The following is a 20,429-nucleotide window of genomic DNA, read 5'->3' as shown; positions in this document are numbered from 1 at the left end:
ATCGTCCAAAATGGTTTCTCCCATTTAAAAATTTACAACCTAATGACCTTGTGCTAGTTAAAGAAGACAATCTCCCTCCTCTCTACTGGTCATTGGCACGAGTGATGGAAGTCTTTCCGGGTAAAGATGGCCGAGTGAGAATTGCATCTGTTAAAACTAAGGATGGGATTTTCAAACGCTCGATAACAAAATTGTGTCCTCTTCCTAGTGAAGGATTATGTTAATGTTATTAGGTTTAGTACTTTTACTCATAATATGTTGTTTGTATGAATTTGTATACTATTACTCATATTGGTTTTTTTATGTACTCTTTTCTTTTTAATGTCTTTTATAATGTTAAAGCTAGTGCTTCAACGGGGGGCAGTATGTTGTAAAAAGCAACCTGTATAATATAGTTATTTTATCGAATTGTGCGCTTATGTCGTCAGCTGTCGTGTTGACGTGTGTGCGACTGACTCCCTACATCATAAACACTCTACTCCCCGCTTTATATAACTTAGGACTAGGACTAGACAGTGACAGTTTGTCTCTCGAAAATTGAAGGCCGGGCGTGTGTTGTCGATCCCGAAAAGTGCGTGGTCCGTAAGTGATAAATGCGCTTGTAAACCCGGTGTTTTGTGTTAAACGTATATCAGTTTGTTTCTCTCAAGTCTATGTATCTCTGTTACTGCCTCTCAGCACTGTAAAGCTAATATTTGTATAACTCTTTATGTAACTGTCAGAATTGCGATAATTGTCAATGTTTGAATCAGCCCTTAAGTTCACTGTAAATAAATCGAAGGAAAATACCTCTTAATTGTTTTATTGCTTCAGTGGTCCTTTATAAATATTTTGAAGCAATTAGGTGTTCAAATACGCCTCTCTTAAATGTGGATAGTTTGGCAACAAAGTTTACCCTTTCCATCACAGGTTTTGTTGAATAATAATATTTTAGAAAAATACAGCTCGATGCATAAATTAATTCCCGTGATTGCCTATGTTCGTCGATTTATTTTCAACGCAAAGTTGAAGGGAAAAGATAAGCGCAATATCTTATTGAAATAGAAGCAATATTAAATTCTCGTCCTATTTCTCCTATGTCGTCTAACCCAAATGACCTTTTTCCCCTTACCCCTGGACATTTTTTAATTGGTGTTCCGATGACAAGCTATCCTGAAACTGACTTTTTGGATATGTCAGCCAATAAATTATCAGCTTGGCAGCACGCCCAGCAGTTGAAGCAGCACTTCTGGAAACGATGATATAAGGAATATCTTCATCAATTGATCAGCAGCAATAATGTTAATGCTACTGATAATGGAATAGTGGTCGACGCTTTTGTATTAATTCTTGAGGACAATTTGCCACCGTTACAATGGGCAGTTGGACGCATCACTTCGGTGCACCCTGGGGAGGACGGCATTGTTAGAGTGGTAAAAAACCAAAACTGGAGACTACAGACGCTGTGTGAAGAAGTTGTGTCTACTTCCGATCAGCTAGATTATCGACGTCAACCGACAACTTCATTTTGAACTTCAGTACTTCAAGGCGGGCTGCATGTTCCGTCTCATTATAATTTACTTCATGTTGTTTGTCGATTTTACTTTATTATTTTAGATTGATATCAGTAATTCTTAAAGTTTGGGTAAATTAGCTTCCAGAAATCTATTAAAAGATTAAAATGTTTATCAGTTTTTCATATTTCTGGGGAAAATTTGTAGATAATAATTTAATAATCCCTGTCTTTAGAAATTAGGTAGTTTTAACATTTACAGTTAGTGGTTCATTGTTCTCGTGCCCGCTACGTATTTATGTATTTCTGAGAAGGACAATACGTGCTTTCCCAAGATAAAATTTTATAGTTTTTAGAAACGACCTCCCCTCCACTAGGGGCTTCTGTTAGACGCTTTGTAATGGATTTTTAGGAATATCATTCGAAACTCAGTTCTGTACACACGTTTAGCTTAGTCGATAAAAGTTCTATCGAAATTGCCCTCATATATTAATTTATTTTGATAAAATAGTATTTTATAGCAAATATATCTCACGGTAAACTAATCGTGAGCCGAACAAAGGGTTATAGAAAAATTCAAATGATTGCTCTTCATATATAAACCAAAAAATAAAATTGTATGAATAAATACTGTATATCAATGGTTAAAAGTTGAAACCTCATAAGTCAAAATTTTACCTTTTTTGGAAAGCAAAAAAACTTATATGTTTAGTACATATTTTTTCTTTCTTAATGTTTATTTAATCATTACTTTGAAAAAAACATAACAATACATAGTTTTCATGAATCTGGGGTTTCGGCAGAACATTCAGAACAATATTTTTGAGCCAAATCCCAAATGTCAAATCTAACAATGGCCAATTTTTGACTTATAAGATTTCAACATTTAACCATTGATATGTTTATATGTCACATTGTGATTATACATTGATGTTTGGAAGAATTTGCCAAAAAGATTTTTATTACATTAGATACCAGTTCAAAGGACAAAAATGGGAAAAAATGTCATGTCTACCTTCATGAATACTAATGTTTTGCAAAAAAATATTGTTGTAGCTATGAAATAAATCAATCAATCAATAAAGCCTTTTTATTTCTCATTAAAAAAAATACAATACAATATTCTCTTTAGCGCGACATTTGTTCTCCTTGGCACATGCCATCAGGAGGATTGGCAAACAAATATTATTCTCTAATATACAAAAAATTACACTAAGGCTTATTCTATCTAACAAGGTCATTAAAATTAATAAAAAATAAATTAATTGTATATTCATATAAGTGTAATAAAATAAATTTGTATATACTACTGAGTAACACTTTGCATTAGACTAAACAATAATAACAATGTATAACAGTAAGGTATGCTTGCATTTGAAATGATTAAATTCGTCCCTTAGAGGGAGTGAAAGCTGTTTATATAATAATAATAACAATAATAATTTCAAGATAGTCAAGATAGACAAGACAGGTAAAAGATAATAGCTATACGCAAACAAATTATTAATGCTAATTTTAATATTTTCATCCCTTTTGAACTAACACCATGCTAATAGATTTAGTAATTAAATAGGCTCACTAACTCATACCTATATGGCCATGCCTCCCTATAATAACCTGCTAACTCAACATGTCTCTGTCTCATCATAGTAACTACTTTAATTCTACTAAGTTTATTTCTACCCAACCACTTTAACCTAATATGTCTCAACACCGAACATTTTCCCAAAAAATGTATCACATCTTCCCTTTTCTTCGTGTTACACATTGAGCAAAACTGTATTTCATCATTTCTGCCAAAATTTCTGCCGGGTCGATCATTAAAATATAAAACTCCACATCTTAATTTGAACAGCCATCGAATGTCCCCAAAATTTTCCGTTTCCAGTAGATAATGCATGTTTACTCCTTCTTCCCGCAGTTCTTTGTAGTGTCCACAAAAATTTGATTCGTGTGCTATATTCTCAGCCTGACGCTGTATCTCCTTCTTTTTTTCTATCATATTCTCAATCATACTAGGCCAGCTATCTCTCCATTCCCATTCACACCTTACCTCAATACCAAATTTTTTTCCCATGCTCATCCAATCTTTCCACCAGCCACACCTTGCTCTCATCATTTCTTTCAAAAGAAATTTTGGCAACCTATCCTGCGAATATCCTAGTATTTTTTTAACATCCCAGTATTTTTATGTAAATTCATTGTATATAGGCCGACTCTAGCAATACCTGTCTCCAAATCTAAAATAAAGTTAGGACAATACCTTGGACAAGAAAACATTTTTTTATATAAAATCTTCTGATTATTTCCACCTCATCGTACTCAAAAAGACCCCATACCTGAGACCCATAAGTCAAAATTGATCTTACCACCAATTGATACACTGTTACTTTAGCCAAAAATGGTATATCAGCCTTAGACACTAAACTACTCCAAGCTGTGTGAATCGTCACTTTTGCCAGACTCTGGCGCTTTTTGAGATGAGCTTTAAACAACAACTTGGGTATTAGTATCATTCCCAAATAATTATAGTTATTCACTACCTCTAATACTCGATCATTCAGTTTCCAAGATTCCCTGATCACACCACCTCCTCTTCTGAATACAAGAATTTTGGATTTATCCAAATTTATTTTTAGATTCCACATCTTGCAGTATTTTTCCAGTTCATTAATCATTCGTAAATCATCTGCATATAATAAAAGTCTTATAATCACACCATCTATCTCCGAACCGCCTCCCAATGCTTCATGTAGGTCATTCAAGAAAAGCGCAAACAGTAATGGACTTAAAAGACATCCCTGTCTCACTCCTACATTACTGTCAAACCATTCAGATAGACCTTCTCTTGACCAGACTACCGATTTTGTATTCGCGAACATACTTGTTAAGAAATTCAGCACTTTAGTAGATAATAAGTTACTCAACTTATAAAAAAGGGCCCGCCTTTCAAAAGTATCAAAAGCAGCACTAAAGTCCGCAAAAAATGTATAAACATTTTTTACTCTCCGTGCATGTTGGATTTTTACTATACTCGTAAGATTAAAAATGTTGTCTATAGTTGAATAGCTGGTTCTATATCCTGCCTTGAACTCATTTAAAATGTTATTATTTTGTACCCACAAAGTAAGTCTGGTTAAAGCCAATGCCGCAATGAGTTTGGTTACTGCATTTAAGAAGCTAATACCTCAATAACTTTCTGCACTTTCCATGTTTCCTTTCTTATAAAGAGGAAAAATTATTGCATCATAAAAACCCTGAGGAAAGTCTGGTTTGACGAAAAAATTATTAGCAAGCCCAAGTACAAGTAATCAATACAATTTTGTTATTTATTTTATTTTTAGGACCATTGTAATAGCAAACAACATTTCCCAACTGAGCAAAGAAGCAACACATTCAATTACAAGGGAAGATGTTGCACACTGTAAAAAACTTGCCAAATCTAACAAAAATATCTTCAATTTACTATCAAAATCATTGGCACCTTCTATACATGGACATGAGTATATCAAAAAGGCTGTATTATGTCTTTTGCTTGGTGGAGTCGAAAAGGTGCTGCCAAATGGTACTAGATTAAGAGGTGATATCAATGTGCTGCTTATTGGAGACCCTAGTGTTGCCAAATCTCAGTTGTTGCGTTATGTTTTACACACTGCTCCTAGAGCTATACCAACCACAGGTAAATGTTTACCCATTTAATAAGACAAATTGTTAACATTCTATTTCTAAAATGGAACACTTCTGGTTTCTAGTGGGTATGATGGTTTTCAAGCAAAAAAAACACAAATATTTATTTATTTATTTATTTATTTAAACTCCTTTAAAACACAAAATGATTGTTATTACATTAAAAACTACTGCTAAGAACTAATGTCTATATTAAAAACTAAACCTAGACAGAATAAAACAAGTAAAAAACTCTATACATCTAAATTAAATTTTAAGACAACAACTGTTGCAGACTAGAAATTTGTTTCAAAAGCAACTTTTATTTGTTTCAAAACAACTTTTATTTGTTTTACAGAAGAATTTAAAAGTCTATATTACAGTTAATTATCACATGGTTACATTCTTCTAACATCTTATTTATGGGTGAACAATCAGTCTTATTAGTTGTGAACAGTCGTTTGTTATTAATTCTTAGATGTATTTTTGGAACCTTAAATTTAATATTATTTATAAAAAAACAATCTTTATATTTAATGTGATTTACTACATAGTAAATAAAAAGGGCTAAATGAAAATTATTTCTATTATCCAGTCGCTGAACTTTAAAACAAGTTAACATAGCATTATAGGAAATCATGTATGGATAGATACCAAACTTTCTGACATAAAGAAACTTCAAGAATCGTTTTGAAACCTTTTCAATCAGATCAACATTGAATTCGGCTTGTGGTGCCGATATATGGTATATAATAGAGGCATACTACAAGTGAGGTCTTACCAGTGCATTGTATAATGATATTAGAGTTTCAAATCTTTTAAAAAAATTTGAATTACGACTTATGAAGCCAAGAGTTCTGTATGCCTTTCCAATGATGATCCGATAATGTTCATTAAATCTCAAATTTTGCTGAAACATTACTCCAAGATCTTTGCAAGTGTTCTTTCTTCCAAGTACAGTGCTAGAAATTTTGTATTGGTTCTCCATGTATTGTGTTTTTCGAGTGATAGTAAAAACATGACATTTAGAAGTGTTCATAAACATTTTGTTATCATCGAACCATTGACTTACTGAGTTCAGATCACATTGCAGCATCTCAGAGTCCTACAGAGTTGAAATTTCTCAAAAAATCTTAAAACCGTCTGCAAATAGCAGGCTTGTCGAAAACTTCACACAGTGAGGCAAATCGTTAATAAATATAGAGAACAGAAGAGGACCCAAGTTGCTACCTTGTGGTACACCTCATGTCGACATAAATGGCTTAGATAAACTGTTCCCCACTTTAACTTGATTTAACCCATCAGAAATATATGACCTCATAAACATACATGCTTCTGAATCAAAATCAAATTTGCTTATCTTTTCAATAAGTATAGAGTGGTCAATCTTATCAAAAACTTTTGTACAGTCGGTAAAAATGACATGCAACTGAGTTTTATTATTTATGGCCCCTGCTGTAAAAGTTGAAAAATCGCACAAATTTCACACAGTGACTTCCCTGGTAAAAAAACATGTTGTTCTGGACAGAACCTATCTCCAAAGTAATTCAAAATATTGTTATAAAGCACATTCTCGAATATCTTAGCAATTGAATTGATGACAGATATGCCTATAGTTCTCAACGTTACCAGCATTACCAGATTTAAATATAGGTGTTATAACTGCATGATTTAAGCCAGTGGTGCTCAAAGGGTCGATCGCGATCGACCGGTCGATCGCCAAAGTTTTTGAAGTCGATCGCGATTCACGGAGAAAATACGGGAACTGTCCTGACTCACCACACGTGCATGATTGAAATAATTATGATGCTATGCTAATTATTAAAGTTTAAGCTATCTGGAAATTTACTTTGTTTAAGGGACAAATAAAAAATTAGTGTGAGTGTGAAATGTATGATGGTATATTGCCATTACCTGTGGCTTTTTTTGGTTTTAGTCTTTTAATGCTTTGGAGAACATTCTCAACTGTTATTTTTGAAAAGTAAAAAATATTAAGAGTTTAATTAATGTTGTTCGGCAAATTACAGTATTTTATGTCATTAAATATCAATCAATCTACCACAGAAAGCATAGGGTAACCCATCTACATACCAAAAAATATACTTTTAACAAAATGGACATGTTTTATCAATAAAATGTTATAATTTTTCTAGGTAGAGGATCTTCTGGTGTTGGTCTGACAGCAGCAGTTACAACAGATCAGGAAACTGGTGAAAGACGTCTAGAAGCAGGTGCTATGGTTCTTGCAGATAGAGGGGTTGTTTGTATTGATGAATTTGATAAAATGAGTGACATTGACAGAACTGCCATTCACGAAGTTATGGAACAAGGTAGAGTCACAATTGCCAAAGCAGGAATACATGCCAGCTTGAATGCTAGATGTTCAGTATTGGCTGCTGCCAATCCTGTATATGGAAAAGTATGTATTACATGTAATTTTATAGCATATTTCAGCGTTCTTGGCGTAAAGTTTTTCAAATTATAAATATGATAAAGAAAAATAAATTAACATATCGCAGTAATCTTCCAAGAAAGGTCACAAATTAATGAATCCATATTGGTAGTACACAGTAATAATAAAAAAGAATTATTCATCTTCATCATGTCATCAGTTGATGATGAACCCCTTCGTGAGCCCTGGCCTACTCAAAACACTCTTCCATGTTTCCATGTCGAGTATCTGTCTTCTCCATCCCATTACTCAAATCACCCTTAAATCGTCCTGCGCATCGTCCAGATACATGAGTTTAGGTTGTCCCTTATTCTTCTTCTGACCGGCTTATTTAGCATGGTTATTTTAGAAGGATCACTTTCATCCATCCGCATAACGTGGCCCATCCATCTTCGGCGGTTTATTTTGATGGTTTTCATGATATCTGTATCACCAAAAAGTTTATAGAGTTCGGAATTATATCGCCTTCTCCACAGACCCTGTTCGTCTTCATAAGAATAGTTTTATAGTCTGAACTTTAATGCCATATTAATAATTATCCTAGTTTACTTGTTCTAAACGTTGTTTAGAAGCTCTCTGTGGGTAGTAGCTCTTTTTAATACCTCTTCATTTGTAGTATGGTAGATCCATGGAATTTTAAGCAATCTTCTGAGGTACCACATTTCGAATGCTTTAATACAGTTTAGCGATCTTACTTTAAGTGATTAGGTCTCGCTGCATTATTATTGGTCATAGGTAGCATTTTAGTATGCGAATGCGGAAACCCAAAGAAGTTTTGTACTGACAAAGGTATTTATTAAATTTGGTAAAAGTATTTCTACATATTGCTGCTTGTATCTTCACTTCGTCGTCACAGTCTCACTGTTTAAGGTAGCTCCAAGATATTTAAATTTCTCAACTCTATAAGTTGCTTAAATATTTTCAAGTGTATCTGCTTATGGGATTGCCTGTTGACTTTTATTAATTTCGTTGTTGTGATTTTTGTGATATTCCTCTTCAACTGTATTAATATTATTTAATATCTCTTCTATGTTGTCTGCTATGATAGTTGTATCATCAGCACATCGCAAATTATTAATGGGAATTCCATTTATTTTGATATCATTTTGATATTTCGATTCCTTTTGAGATTTTTTTTACATAAATGTTAAACAGCAGAGGGGAGAGGATGCAGCGTTGCCTCATGCACTTACTTATTTTTACTTGTTCTGTAGATAGACCGTTAAAGATTCTTAATCCTGTCTTTTGATTACAGTACAGCTGTTGGATCATCCTTATATCTCTTCCATCAAGACCAATCTCCCTTAACACTTCATCAACACATTACGTCTTCTTATATTGTCAAAATCTTTTTGGTAATCGATAAAGCAAATACAGACATTCCTCCTCTGGTGTTCCTAAACTGTTTTTGATACCAAACTGAGTGTCTCCTGTTCTCTCTTCACATTTGTTATAAATTCGATTATGAATTACTTTTGAGGACACTTTGAGTATATGGCTCATTAAGCTGGTGATTATCTTCGCAGTGACATCGTTGTGAAGATCATCACTAAAATACTAATATGATACCAAAATTCACTTAACTCAGTTTATTAACTTTCAATACATTCCAAAAATTTTATGAAAGTCCCTATAGAAAGTAAACGAGTATTATTTTGCAACACGTTTTGTCACCTACCTTTTATCTAATGTCCAATTAATTAAGAGACACTTTGTATAATGAATAATATTTTATGTTAGTTATAAATAAAGTTGATTGATATTTTTAGAGATTTTTAATATATGTTTTTTTTTGTATTAGTATGATCAATATAAAACACCCATGGAAAACATTGGCCTTCAAGATTCGCTGCTTTCTCGTTTTGATTGTTTATTTGTGATGTTAGATACAATAAACGAAGATCAAGATTTAAAAATTGCGGACCACGTTGTCAGAATGCACAGATATAGGTAATTTTTTTAAAAACTACATTAATAGTAGTAAAGTAGTATAATTACTATTAACTAATACATTTTTTCTTCAGAAACCCATTGGAACAAGATGGAGAAGTCCTTCCCATGGGTTCTAATGTCGAAATGTTAAGTACCATGAATCCTGATGAAGAAGATCGTAAAGAAACTCCCGTGTATGAAGAATATGATGCCTTATTACATGGAGCAAGTCGTAGAAGAACGGATAAGATTTTAAGTGTTGATTTTATGAGAAAATATATTAATTTCGTAAAGATTTTAAAACCTGTTCTGACAGAAGAAGCTTCTGAAATAATTTCCGATGAGTATTCAAGACTGAGATCTGAAGATGTTTTGGAGAGTGATGTTGCGAGGGTAAATATCTTTAGAAATATTTGAACTTTGTAGTTACCTATAAAGCATTCCATTTCTACATAAGTATGTTAAATTTTGATCGTATTTATGTCATTATTTAAAGTATTTGGAGATAGCATAATATGGAATATACTATATAATATAAACCTATCCGGTAAATTAAACTACATTTGAACTTTTTAATGGTTGTCTAGTGATTTCTTATTGTTTTCTTGTTGATTTCTTGTGTTTAATGATTTTGCATTTCAATTACAGATCTGAAGTATTTTTTTTTTTTCGCTTTTCATAATTTGTTGCTCTTTGTTGTTGTTCTTTTCTTTCTAATTTATCAGTAAGGTGCTAACCTGGCTGGAGATATGCTCCTCCTATCCATCAAATAATACTACAGGCAGAATTTCTTTTTTGTTTGTTAAGTAATGTTCTCTTTAAATTTATTCCATTTTGATAAAAAAATTGGCTTCATTTTTAAAGTCTTGTTTAAATGTTTCTTGAAAATAAATAATAAACACTTATTATTGAATGGTCCAAGTCCAGAACTGTTGGTTTAGCTGCCACTCACAGGCCCGGTTTAACTACTTACTGCACGACTACTACTACTCCCAGCCCAGATGAAGAGTTTATTTTACATTTTGTGGTTTATTACCAAGAGATATTCGAAAAATAAAACTAAGATGCTACAAAAAATATATTTTTTTCAGACTCAACCTGTAACTCCACGTACCCTCGAGACGATGATCCGTCTGGCAACAGCACATGCAAAAGCCAGAATGTCTAGAACCGTCACTGCAGAAGACGCGAATGAAGCAATTGAACTGATTCAATATGCATATTTCAAGAAAGTATTAGAAAAGGAAAAGAAACGAAGAAGACGAGATGAATATGATTCCGCAGAGGAAGAAGAAGGAGATCAAAGACAAAAACGAGCAAGGCCGGTTGTAAGTATTAGTTTATTATTTACAGTATACAAAAAGTAATGTTATATGTCGATTTGATACGTTGACAAAAGTGTTTCATTAAATTTAAAAAAATTATCAATGTAAGTGACATAAATAAATGTGGTATACAGGATTGAAACACAAAATATTAATATTATCAACAGATCTTGCAACGGCAGTCTAGTAGCTAGTAGGAATTATGATCATTCATGTATTGTTTATAAGTTCTGACTGGAACTATAATTTATTTATAAATATTTCACCAAGTAGTTTCCTCAAATGCTTAATTTATAATAATTTAAAAAGTCGTCTCTTTTTACATTCTTCTTTCTTCTTCTTCTTCTTTCTTCTTCTTTCTTCTTCTTTTAAAAAGTCGTCTCTTCTTCTCTTTTTTTTTCTTTCTTTCTTTGCCTTCCTCCCTTCTTCTTCGTCTTTCTCCTTTCGTCTTCTTTATTCTTCTTCTTTTTTCTTCTTGTTTCTTCTTTCAGTACCCTGTCCGATTATCGAAAGTTGGCGATCATATTGGCAATAATAACGTTGTTCACACGATAGCTCCAAACAGATTACTGGAAGTCTCTTGATACCACTCTCGGAGATTTCGGATCCAGGATGTTCTTCTTCGGGCCTGGTCCTCTTCCGGCGATCTTGCCCTGTATTATGAGGTGTAGAAGGTTATACCTCTCTGAATGTGTCATTACATAGCCGAAATTCCAACCCGATCAAAGGCCTTCTCGATGTCAATAAAATACATACGCCGGTTGTTTTATATCCCTACATCTTTGAACCATGCAAATAATGCTTCTCCGGTTCCAATATTGTTTCTGAAACCAAACTGAGGTTCGCTTAGTTGTACTTCTATTTTGTTGTAAATGCTTGTGTGGAGTATTTAAAAAAAAATTCAATTCGTGGCTCATCAGACTAAGTGTGCGTTCCTAACTAGGCGCCGACGTTCGGTCGGACCATAGGATGGTATCATAGTATCATCGCCACGTAAAATAAATGCACTACCAACTTACAACCACAACCAAATGGTACTTTAAAAATTCCAGCGTTCACCGTCAACGCGCAGCGCCCAGCCTAGAGCCAGGTATCGGACCATGGAGTTGGATCATAGTATTCCAGCTTAGTATTTTTTCGATTCTCGTCCGTAGTACTCGACGATCGACACTACGAGATGCCGAGCACCGAGCCTCACTGCGACCAAATAAATGCATTTTATTTTAAATTATTAAATATATATATATATATATATATATATATATATATATATATATATATATATATATAAAATATATATATATATATATACATACATATATATATATATATATATATATATATATATATATATATATATATATATATATATACATATATAAGAAAACCAAAACTGGTATATCGATGGAAGGCAACTGTATATACGTATTTCTGACTATTGGTCGTCTTCAGTACGGTGCAGCCAAGTTAGAAAAGGAGCATATTAACTTGGGAAAGGATCACTACAGGACTATATATATATTAAGATATAAACAAAGCTGCTATTAATTAAATAAAAAAATAGGCTTTGTCCCAAATTATTTTAGTACAATTATTTTTTCTTTTAAATTTGTGAAAAAATTCAGGCTTTTTAAATATAAAAAAATAATATTTTAACAGGCAAATGGTTGAAAAGTTATTCTAATTGTTTATAAGCAAAAAAACTACATGTTTTTGCAAAATTATTTTGCAGTATTTAAAATTAATTTTCTTAATTTTTTTTTAATGCAAATATTAGAACAAGTCTTGTTCTTCCAGAAACTACCCTTACAATTACTAAAACTATATAATTTTCTGACTTATTTGTTGCAAAAAAAATTAATTTGGGATAAACAAATAAAATAACTTTTAAAATATTTGACCGATCACTTTGAAATTTTGACCGTATTTTAAGTACTATAAGACACAGCATTCCATGCACTATAAATGTTATAAGTTTATTTTCAAAAAAGTTATTAACATTTATAAAAAACCAAAATTTTTGACTTATTTTGCAACTTCCTTAGCAACAAATAAAGATAGAAACATTTAGACGAGTGTCATGAAAAAATGCTTATTTTCCTGGGCTATCAGTGCTATGTTCTAGGCAAGGATACCATGCGATGGTCTCCGTAATGAACGCACCCTAATGGTGCCATCCACATTGTTTAGCGCATATTTTTTGGGTATCATTACAAACATTTACAGTAGCCAACTGTTGATATTTAGGTCTATGACCTGTTTCGTATATTTTACTGATGAAGTTTAGAAGAGAATATTTATCTTTATCGTCGAGTAGTTTCATTATTTCGCTAGAAATTTCATATGGTCCAGTTGCTTTCCTATTCTTTGATAGGTTTGTAGCTCTTTCCATTTCATCGAAGGTTATGTTTAGACCAGTCGATATATTTTTCAATTGAATTTCTATTTTTTCATCATTAAACAGTTCCTCAATATATTCCCTCCACCTCTCCAGTTTGTCTTGTTCATTAACTATATTTCCTTATTTATCAAGTAGACTATTTGCAGTTGACCTATATGATCCAGTTATTTCTTGCACTTTTTTGTACAAATTTAATGTGTCTTTTTTTTTTCTGCAGTTCTTCTATTTTAAGACATTTGCTGCTGTACCATGTTTCTTTTCTTTTAGAAAGTTCTAAACGATCATGAAATGACGTCTCATGAAAGAAGAAACTCTGCGGAATTTATTGATTTGAAAACGTTTACCGTGGCGGTATTACCGATATAAAAAATGCTCTCTTAGCGTTTCATTTAGAAGCATAGCATTCGATATCTAAAATAATACATGTAACAAGTGTTAAAGGTTCTAGTAGATAAAAATATCACCACTAGGTAAAACAGTTAGTAATATATATATATATATATATATATATATATATATATATATATATATATATATATATATATATAAATACGTTCGAATTATCTGGTAAAGTGGTCTGTAATGAAAATCTTTCTTTTTTCTGAGATACTCAATATTTCGCCATTTATTTAATAGCTTCCTCAGGAGTAAACTAAAACAATTTGAACATTACAAAAAATGGCGTACAAATACATTTTAAAATTTTTGTAATGTTCAAATTGTTTTAGTTTACTCCTGATTAAGCTATTAAATAAATGGCGAAATATTGAGTATCTCAGAAAAAAGAAAGATTTTCATTACAGACCACTTTACCCGATAATTCGAACGTATTTATAAATTATTTTTTGGTCGAAATAATCACTTCTAATATATATATATATATATATATATATATATATATATATATATATATATATATATATATATTTCAAATTATTTTTTCGACCGTACTGTTTTAAATATTGATTTATAGTATCAGCAATCGGTCAGGAAATAAAACTCTATTTGTTCAGTCTCAATATTTCGTCACGATTTTGTGACTTCTTCAGGAGAAAACTGTAAATTTATTAGAATAATTAATGATTATATGTAAACAAAATGAATATTTTAATACTTACAACTATAAGAATGAAAATTTAAATTTTGTTGACATATCTAAATAAATGACATATTTGTTTGATTTTATTAAGGAGTTATGGTAACCGCAATATGTTATAGAGTGAATTCCCGTTGTACAATTTTCAGCGAGTAGGTTAAAATAAACAATTATTATAATAAATTAAATAAACAAATACTGTCATAGTAATAATTGTTATTCGGAAAAATTAACGATCGATAATATGGCTGAAAATTTGCCCAGAGGTATATTTAAGAAAAAAATGTGATTTGTAAAGTAAATATGACTTTAGTTTAAAAAAAAAAACATCATAATATCATTTTAAAACTACAAAATATTCTATAAAAGATTCAGACGATGACGTAGAGTTTTATCAAATGTTTTAGAATAGTTTTTCTAATTTTTTTTTCTTATCGGAAAAATCGTTTGAAAATTATCGTGGTATAACTGACAGAAAATCGAAAGGATTTTACAAATTAGATTTTACCTCAAAAAATTACGAAAATTTTCATTTACGGAAATTTTTTTGGAAAATTTTGAGGAAAACTCTACTTGACGCTTTTCAGAATAGTAACAGAAGTGAGCATACAAATTTTCAAATCAATCGGTATAAAAATATCATAATAAAATCAGTTTGAAAATTATTACCGAGACCTAAAATGGGCAGGCAAATGGTACATTTGATCCCGTTTTATGTCTCCCTGTAACAACCCAGCTGTCCGCTCTTTTCGATTTAGAGTTTTTAGGGGCTAAATAATGAGCCATGAAAATGGCGGACATATTACTTATCGTTAATTTTTCCCCAAAAAATTGCAATTTCACCCCTGTCCGCCACCCCTTATGTATCCACTCTCGCGTCCGCCCTTTGGGATTTCGTCCGCCTCAAGATCTTACTCTGGGCAAATTTTCAGCCATATTATCGATCGTTATTTTTTCCGAAAAAAATGACAACTTCATCCCTGTATAGCCACCTCCTGTACCACGAGGGGCGTCCGCCTGTAAGGCAAAGTCTTAACCCAGTTACAATGAATATATTTCAATAGAGAAATGTCTTATTACTGATCAGTTCAAAATTTCGGCTCTATCTCTCCGACTATTAGGCAAGCTCCTCTTTCCTTTAAAGGAGACAGATAGTTGAACGATATTTTAATACAATGTCTATGACCGGGTATGGATTTATTTTTATCCAAGTTTTATATTGGTCCACTATTTCAAATGCAGTTCAAACAGACATATATTAAATTGTATGTTCCGTTTTAAATTCGTTCAATCTGTATATATATATATATATATATATATATATATATATATATATATATATATATATATATATATATATATATATATATAGTAGATAGATAGTTACGACACGTTGCTTGCAATTGGAACTATATTCGTATTTTTTTTTTTAAATACATTTCGAAACGCTTTTGAAATAATTCCTACTTCTTTCATGATTTAACTACTGGAAGAAAATTGATTCATTTCATCTTTGGAGTCAACAACCCAACAACTTTTGTAGTAAAAAATAACAGCAGATTTTTTCCAAGTTTAATTCATTGACTAATTTTTGTATTACTGGGAATGGTACATGGTCTATTGATAAACTGGAATATTATCCTTCCTTTCTTCAACAGATAATAGCATCTTCACTCGAAAATGTTTTTGTCTCAACAGTGATTTTGATAAGTAGCCGTAGATGTGGTTTTTGAATGGTTAAGGAGATGTACTTAAAATATTTTTCTTTATAGGCTTTAGTCGGGAATTTATGTTTTTTCTTAACGTTTCGTGTAAAACTACCACAGTAATCACCGATATCTGGCGATGCGGGAACGGGGATCTACTATCGCTACAATCGATCATTGTTTACTGAGATTACTCCACCATAACAGTGATTTACTTGCAGTTGTAGATGAAACGTAAAGGAAAATAAAAATCCAGTACCCGGCACATACAATTAACCATGTTACATTTTACTTCACATACTGAAAATTATTAAAAATCGTTACTCTTTCACTGCCTGGGCCGGATAGATACGTAAAATACTTGTGCTTGTATGGAGGGAATCAAATAAATACACAAAACTTTTTCGAACATTTTCTGGAATCAGAGAATCGTGATATTGCTTATGTATTATATATTGTCTACAAGTAGTAGTTAATTATGTTACAACGATTTTTTCAATATATTTGAAAACTTTCCGATTGCTAGCCTTGACTATAAGCCTCACTTCCGACTATGAGCCCGAATTATTTCCGCAGATTTTAAACCCACAAGTGTTTTCTTTCTCTTTTGCAATTCTGTGGATTGTCTCTATGTTGGTGACATGTTCGGTCCAGTATGTATGAAGAATGCATCGGTACACTCAAATTTCTAATGCTTCTAGTTTTTTCATGAGTATCCCTGTCAGCGTCCAGGTCTCTGCACTATATAGTAAAGATTTGATAAGATAATATAAAACAATGTAGCATTTGACTAGTCGTAGCTTTAGAGGAAGATACAAATCTTTGCTTATGAGGAGTTTTTTCATATTGTTAAATGGTACTCTAGCTCGATCTATTCTCGCCCTAATTTCTGTGGCCTGTTCCCATTTTGCATTTACTTTGGTAAGTTATACAAAAAATAATATGCTATTTATCTGTAACTGTCGAACAGGTTTATTTTGCTTATCAGCACCCACCCATAGAAAAGCATAGAAAGCCTTAATCAAATTTATGAAACAAAAAGAATAATCAAACATAATTGTTTTTAGAGATCAGAGGCAGGGGATGATTCAGATGATGAAATAATTGCCACACAGAGTTCCACAAGAAGCAGATCTACTGCAGTTTCTGGAGTAGAACCAATGGAAGAAGAAACTGTTCTTAACGGCGTCAACGGCCACACAAATGGTCACACGGAAGACAGTGAATCTATGGAAGTTGATGATAGTCCCAAAGAAATATCTACTGACAGGTAATTAAAAAATATCTTACTTAACTATGCCAGCTACACTTAGCTTTTCGTTATTGATATTATTCTCTTTAAAATACATTAAACATTCATCAAATTTATATTTTCAGGTTAACAACATTTAAAAGTAGTCTTCAAAAAGCGTTCAGAGAAAACAGGACACAATCTCTCAGTCTAAGTCGCATTAGAGAGTTCATAAATAGCGACAACCCAACTCCATATACCCAAAACGAAATCAGTGCTGCCATAGAACGAATGACAGATGACAATCAAGTGATGTTATCAGATGGATTTGTGTTTTTAATTTAAAACTATTGTATATTTTATTGTTCATCTTTTATACTAGCAACTTTTAAGATTTATGTGTTGAATACATTGGTGGATATTTTCACATACACTTTTATGTATACAAACTTTTTTCCAGGGAATTCCAGAAAGTAATAATACATTAAAACGAAAAATTGATATATTTTAATGAAATTTACGGGGTATATTCCAAAAGATGTCATTTCCCACCTAATGACCAAAGTTTAAAGCGCAGATATCAGTTTTTTGCTTCATCTCGTTATATACTTTCTAATTTATCTCTTAAAGTCTTTTATTCACAATCTCCATAACCTTCTTTTTCTCCTTTGAGAATCGATCTTTGTACAAAAACTCGTTTACTTTAGAAAAAAATATATTAATCTAGGAGCATTCAGATCGGTGTGGGGTCTGCTGTTAGGCAAGAATGAGTGAAGAAGTGAGCATTTCCCTAATTTTGTATTTGATTTTTTAACTTTTTAAAATCTCACAATATACAGCAATATTTATACTATATCATTTGAGCATGAAACCAACTGTAAGATAACTCCCCGTTGCTTTACATTTGAAAAAATAAAAGTCGTATTTTTTTAATCAAATTTATTTTTACGACCAAAATATTCATAATTTAATATAATTATTAGGTATAAACATTGTTATTGTATCGAACGTACTCCTCTTTAAGCTATTTCACTTTATAGACAATCGAAAACTATGAATTTTGAGTTATTTCTTTTTCTTTGATGTGCAGTTTGATTGTTAGTAAGCCCGATATATGTGACGGTTGCTAACTTAAAAGCTATTCTTATATTATTACTTTCTGTATGTCTGTGGTTGGTTAATAAATTGTTAATATTTAACAAATCCAAATTTAGTATTTTAAAGATCTGAAAATTTAAACATTTAGATACATATAATGTAAAAGATCATATGTAATGTAATATGGGTCCTGCTTTTTCAGTGTTCTTTTTCTTTTATTTCAGTAGGCTGCTTCTCAATTGATCATTTTTCAATTAAATTCCCAACATCAATTCACTATTAATTTCTTCGGATATTTATCGCTCCTGGTTGACAGTTGCAAAGTTTAATGTTTTAAATATTGATGTAATGATCAAAAATCTAAAAAATGAAAACCTTATGTGTTAAAGCAAACTCAAGTAGCGGGCATATCTGTAAATAAAGACCATTATTTGTCAGTGGCAATTTAAATCGTTTTTGAAATGCATCAATATGTCATCAGCCTATAACGTACACTGCTGGACATAGGCCTCTCGTATGACTTTGCACTTAGTCCGATTTTGCGCCATCTGAATCCAATTTGTAGTCACTCTTTTTATGTCATCGGTCCATCTCGTCAGGGTCTCGTCGGGGTCTCTATTCCAAATTTTTTTATGTACATTGATTATCAATTATTGCTCTTGCTACATGACCTTTTTATATATCCGGATATGAAAATCATACCAATCATCAAAAATCCAGTCTCAATTTACTTCATTTTCCATTTGTTTAATTTTTCTGATAATTCCTTCTTCTCAATAAAGAGTGGTGATGACTACAAAAAAAAAACATGTTTTTATAGATTCGTTTTAGTTTATTATTTAATATTCCTAAGTTCTTATCTGTAACGTTTACCAAGTAGATGTTTGCCTTGAATAATATTTTACATAATCAACTGTGGAAGGATTGTAGAGTTTTAACTTCGTATGTGGCTCAAAACGTTGTTTTTTTTAACATCTTATTATCTCGCAAGTGTTTTTTATTTTCCTTTCATTCAGATTTGTTGTTAAATGGGAAAGATGTCCATAATATGTTTAGTGCTCTACAAACAATCCACATTTCAAAAGCCTCCAGTTTATATAAAGCATCTAACTGTAATGTTCAGATTATTCTCGCCCAATCTCCTTTCTTTATCTAATCTAACATATTGTTTCGATACATTTTTTACTGATTGTAAAATAATATTAAACATCTTAGAATCAGGACCCTATAAACTTGTTAAATTAATTATATGTAGATCTTTTTTAAAACTAGTAATTTTAACGTAAAAAATGGGATACTTTTTAGTTTAATTATTAAAATTATTCTACCAAATAAGATTTTTTAAATATATTTTTTAAAATATCGGGTAAGGACTATTCTTTGTTATCCTCAGATCTTTATATTCCTTTATAGATATGAATGTAGCATACACGTTGAATATATTCAACTACATTTTTGTAAGAACAAAAAAAATGCAAAAACCCATTGATTTTGTATTCTCCTCCCCGCTCCTTTGTCGTTTTCAGCAATACAATATAAATAATAATATTTCTTTAAAAAATTATAGACCGTTGGCTTTCCGACGAAGTTCGACCACGATTTTTTCCCTTATGTCTTTGAGAGTACTGAAAGATGAGATCAAGGAGAGAAAATATGTAAAAAACTGTGGGATTTCCTGGGGGCATTTGCGTGAAAATTGAATTTTGTTTTGTAAAGAATATTCTTTTATCCGTGTTAACCTTTTCTCTCCCTTTTGGCATCAATTGATGCCTCTCCAAGACTTCCCCTATTCTTCTTCTTCTTAGAGTGCCGTCTCCCTACGGAGGTTGGCAATCTAATGGATATTTTTATTTTTGAACTTGCTGCTCTAAACAAATAAATCGATCTGCATTGATACCAATCACGTAGATTCTTTAACCATGAGTTCTGCCTTCGGCCAACAGATCTTCTTCCTTGAATCTTTCCCTGTATTATGAGTCTCAAAATTTCATATTTTGTTCCCCTTATCACGTGGCCTAGGTATTCCAGTT

General features: G+C 31.8%; 1 protein-coding gene across 1 annotated transcript in view; it reads left to right on the top strand.

Annotated features, from left to right (window-relative positions):
- Window positions 1-19,763, top strand: part of Mcm3 (minichromosome maintenance 3) — a 30,262-nt gene extending 10,499 nt beyond the window's left edge. The window contains exons 5-11 of the mRNA XM_072529537.1: window positions 4,837-5,171; window positions 7,312-7,577; window positions 9,412-9,560; window positions 9,635-9,935; window positions 10,634-10,870; window positions 17,138-17,340; window positions 17,448-19,763. Of these exons, the coding sequence (XP_072385638.1) occupies window positions 4,837-5,171; window positions 7,312-7,577; window positions 9,412-9,560; window positions 9,635-9,935; window positions 10,634-10,870; window positions 17,138-17,340; window positions 17,448-17,646 (1,690 nt within the window). The 3' untranslated portion in view covers window positions 17,647-19,763. The remainder of the gene's footprint in view (window positions 1-4,836; window positions 5,172-7,311; window positions 7,578-9,411; window positions 9,561-9,634; window positions 9,936-10,633; window positions 10,871-17,137; window positions 17,341-17,447) is intronic.
- The last annotated feature ends 666 nt before the right edge of the window (window positions 19,764-20,429 follow it).

Source organism: Diabrotica undecimpunctata, chromosome 4 (genome assembly GCF_040954645.1).
Source record: "Diabrotica undecimpunctata isolate CICGRU chromosome 4, icDiaUnde3, whole genome shotgun sequence".
Taxonomy (NCBI): domain Eukaryota; kingdom Metazoa; phylum Arthropoda; class Insecta; order Coleoptera; family Chrysomelidae; genus Diabrotica; species Diabrotica undecimpunctata.
The sequence above is the reverse complement of the archived record's forward strand: the minus strand, read 5'-3'. Positions and strand labels throughout refer to the sequence as shown.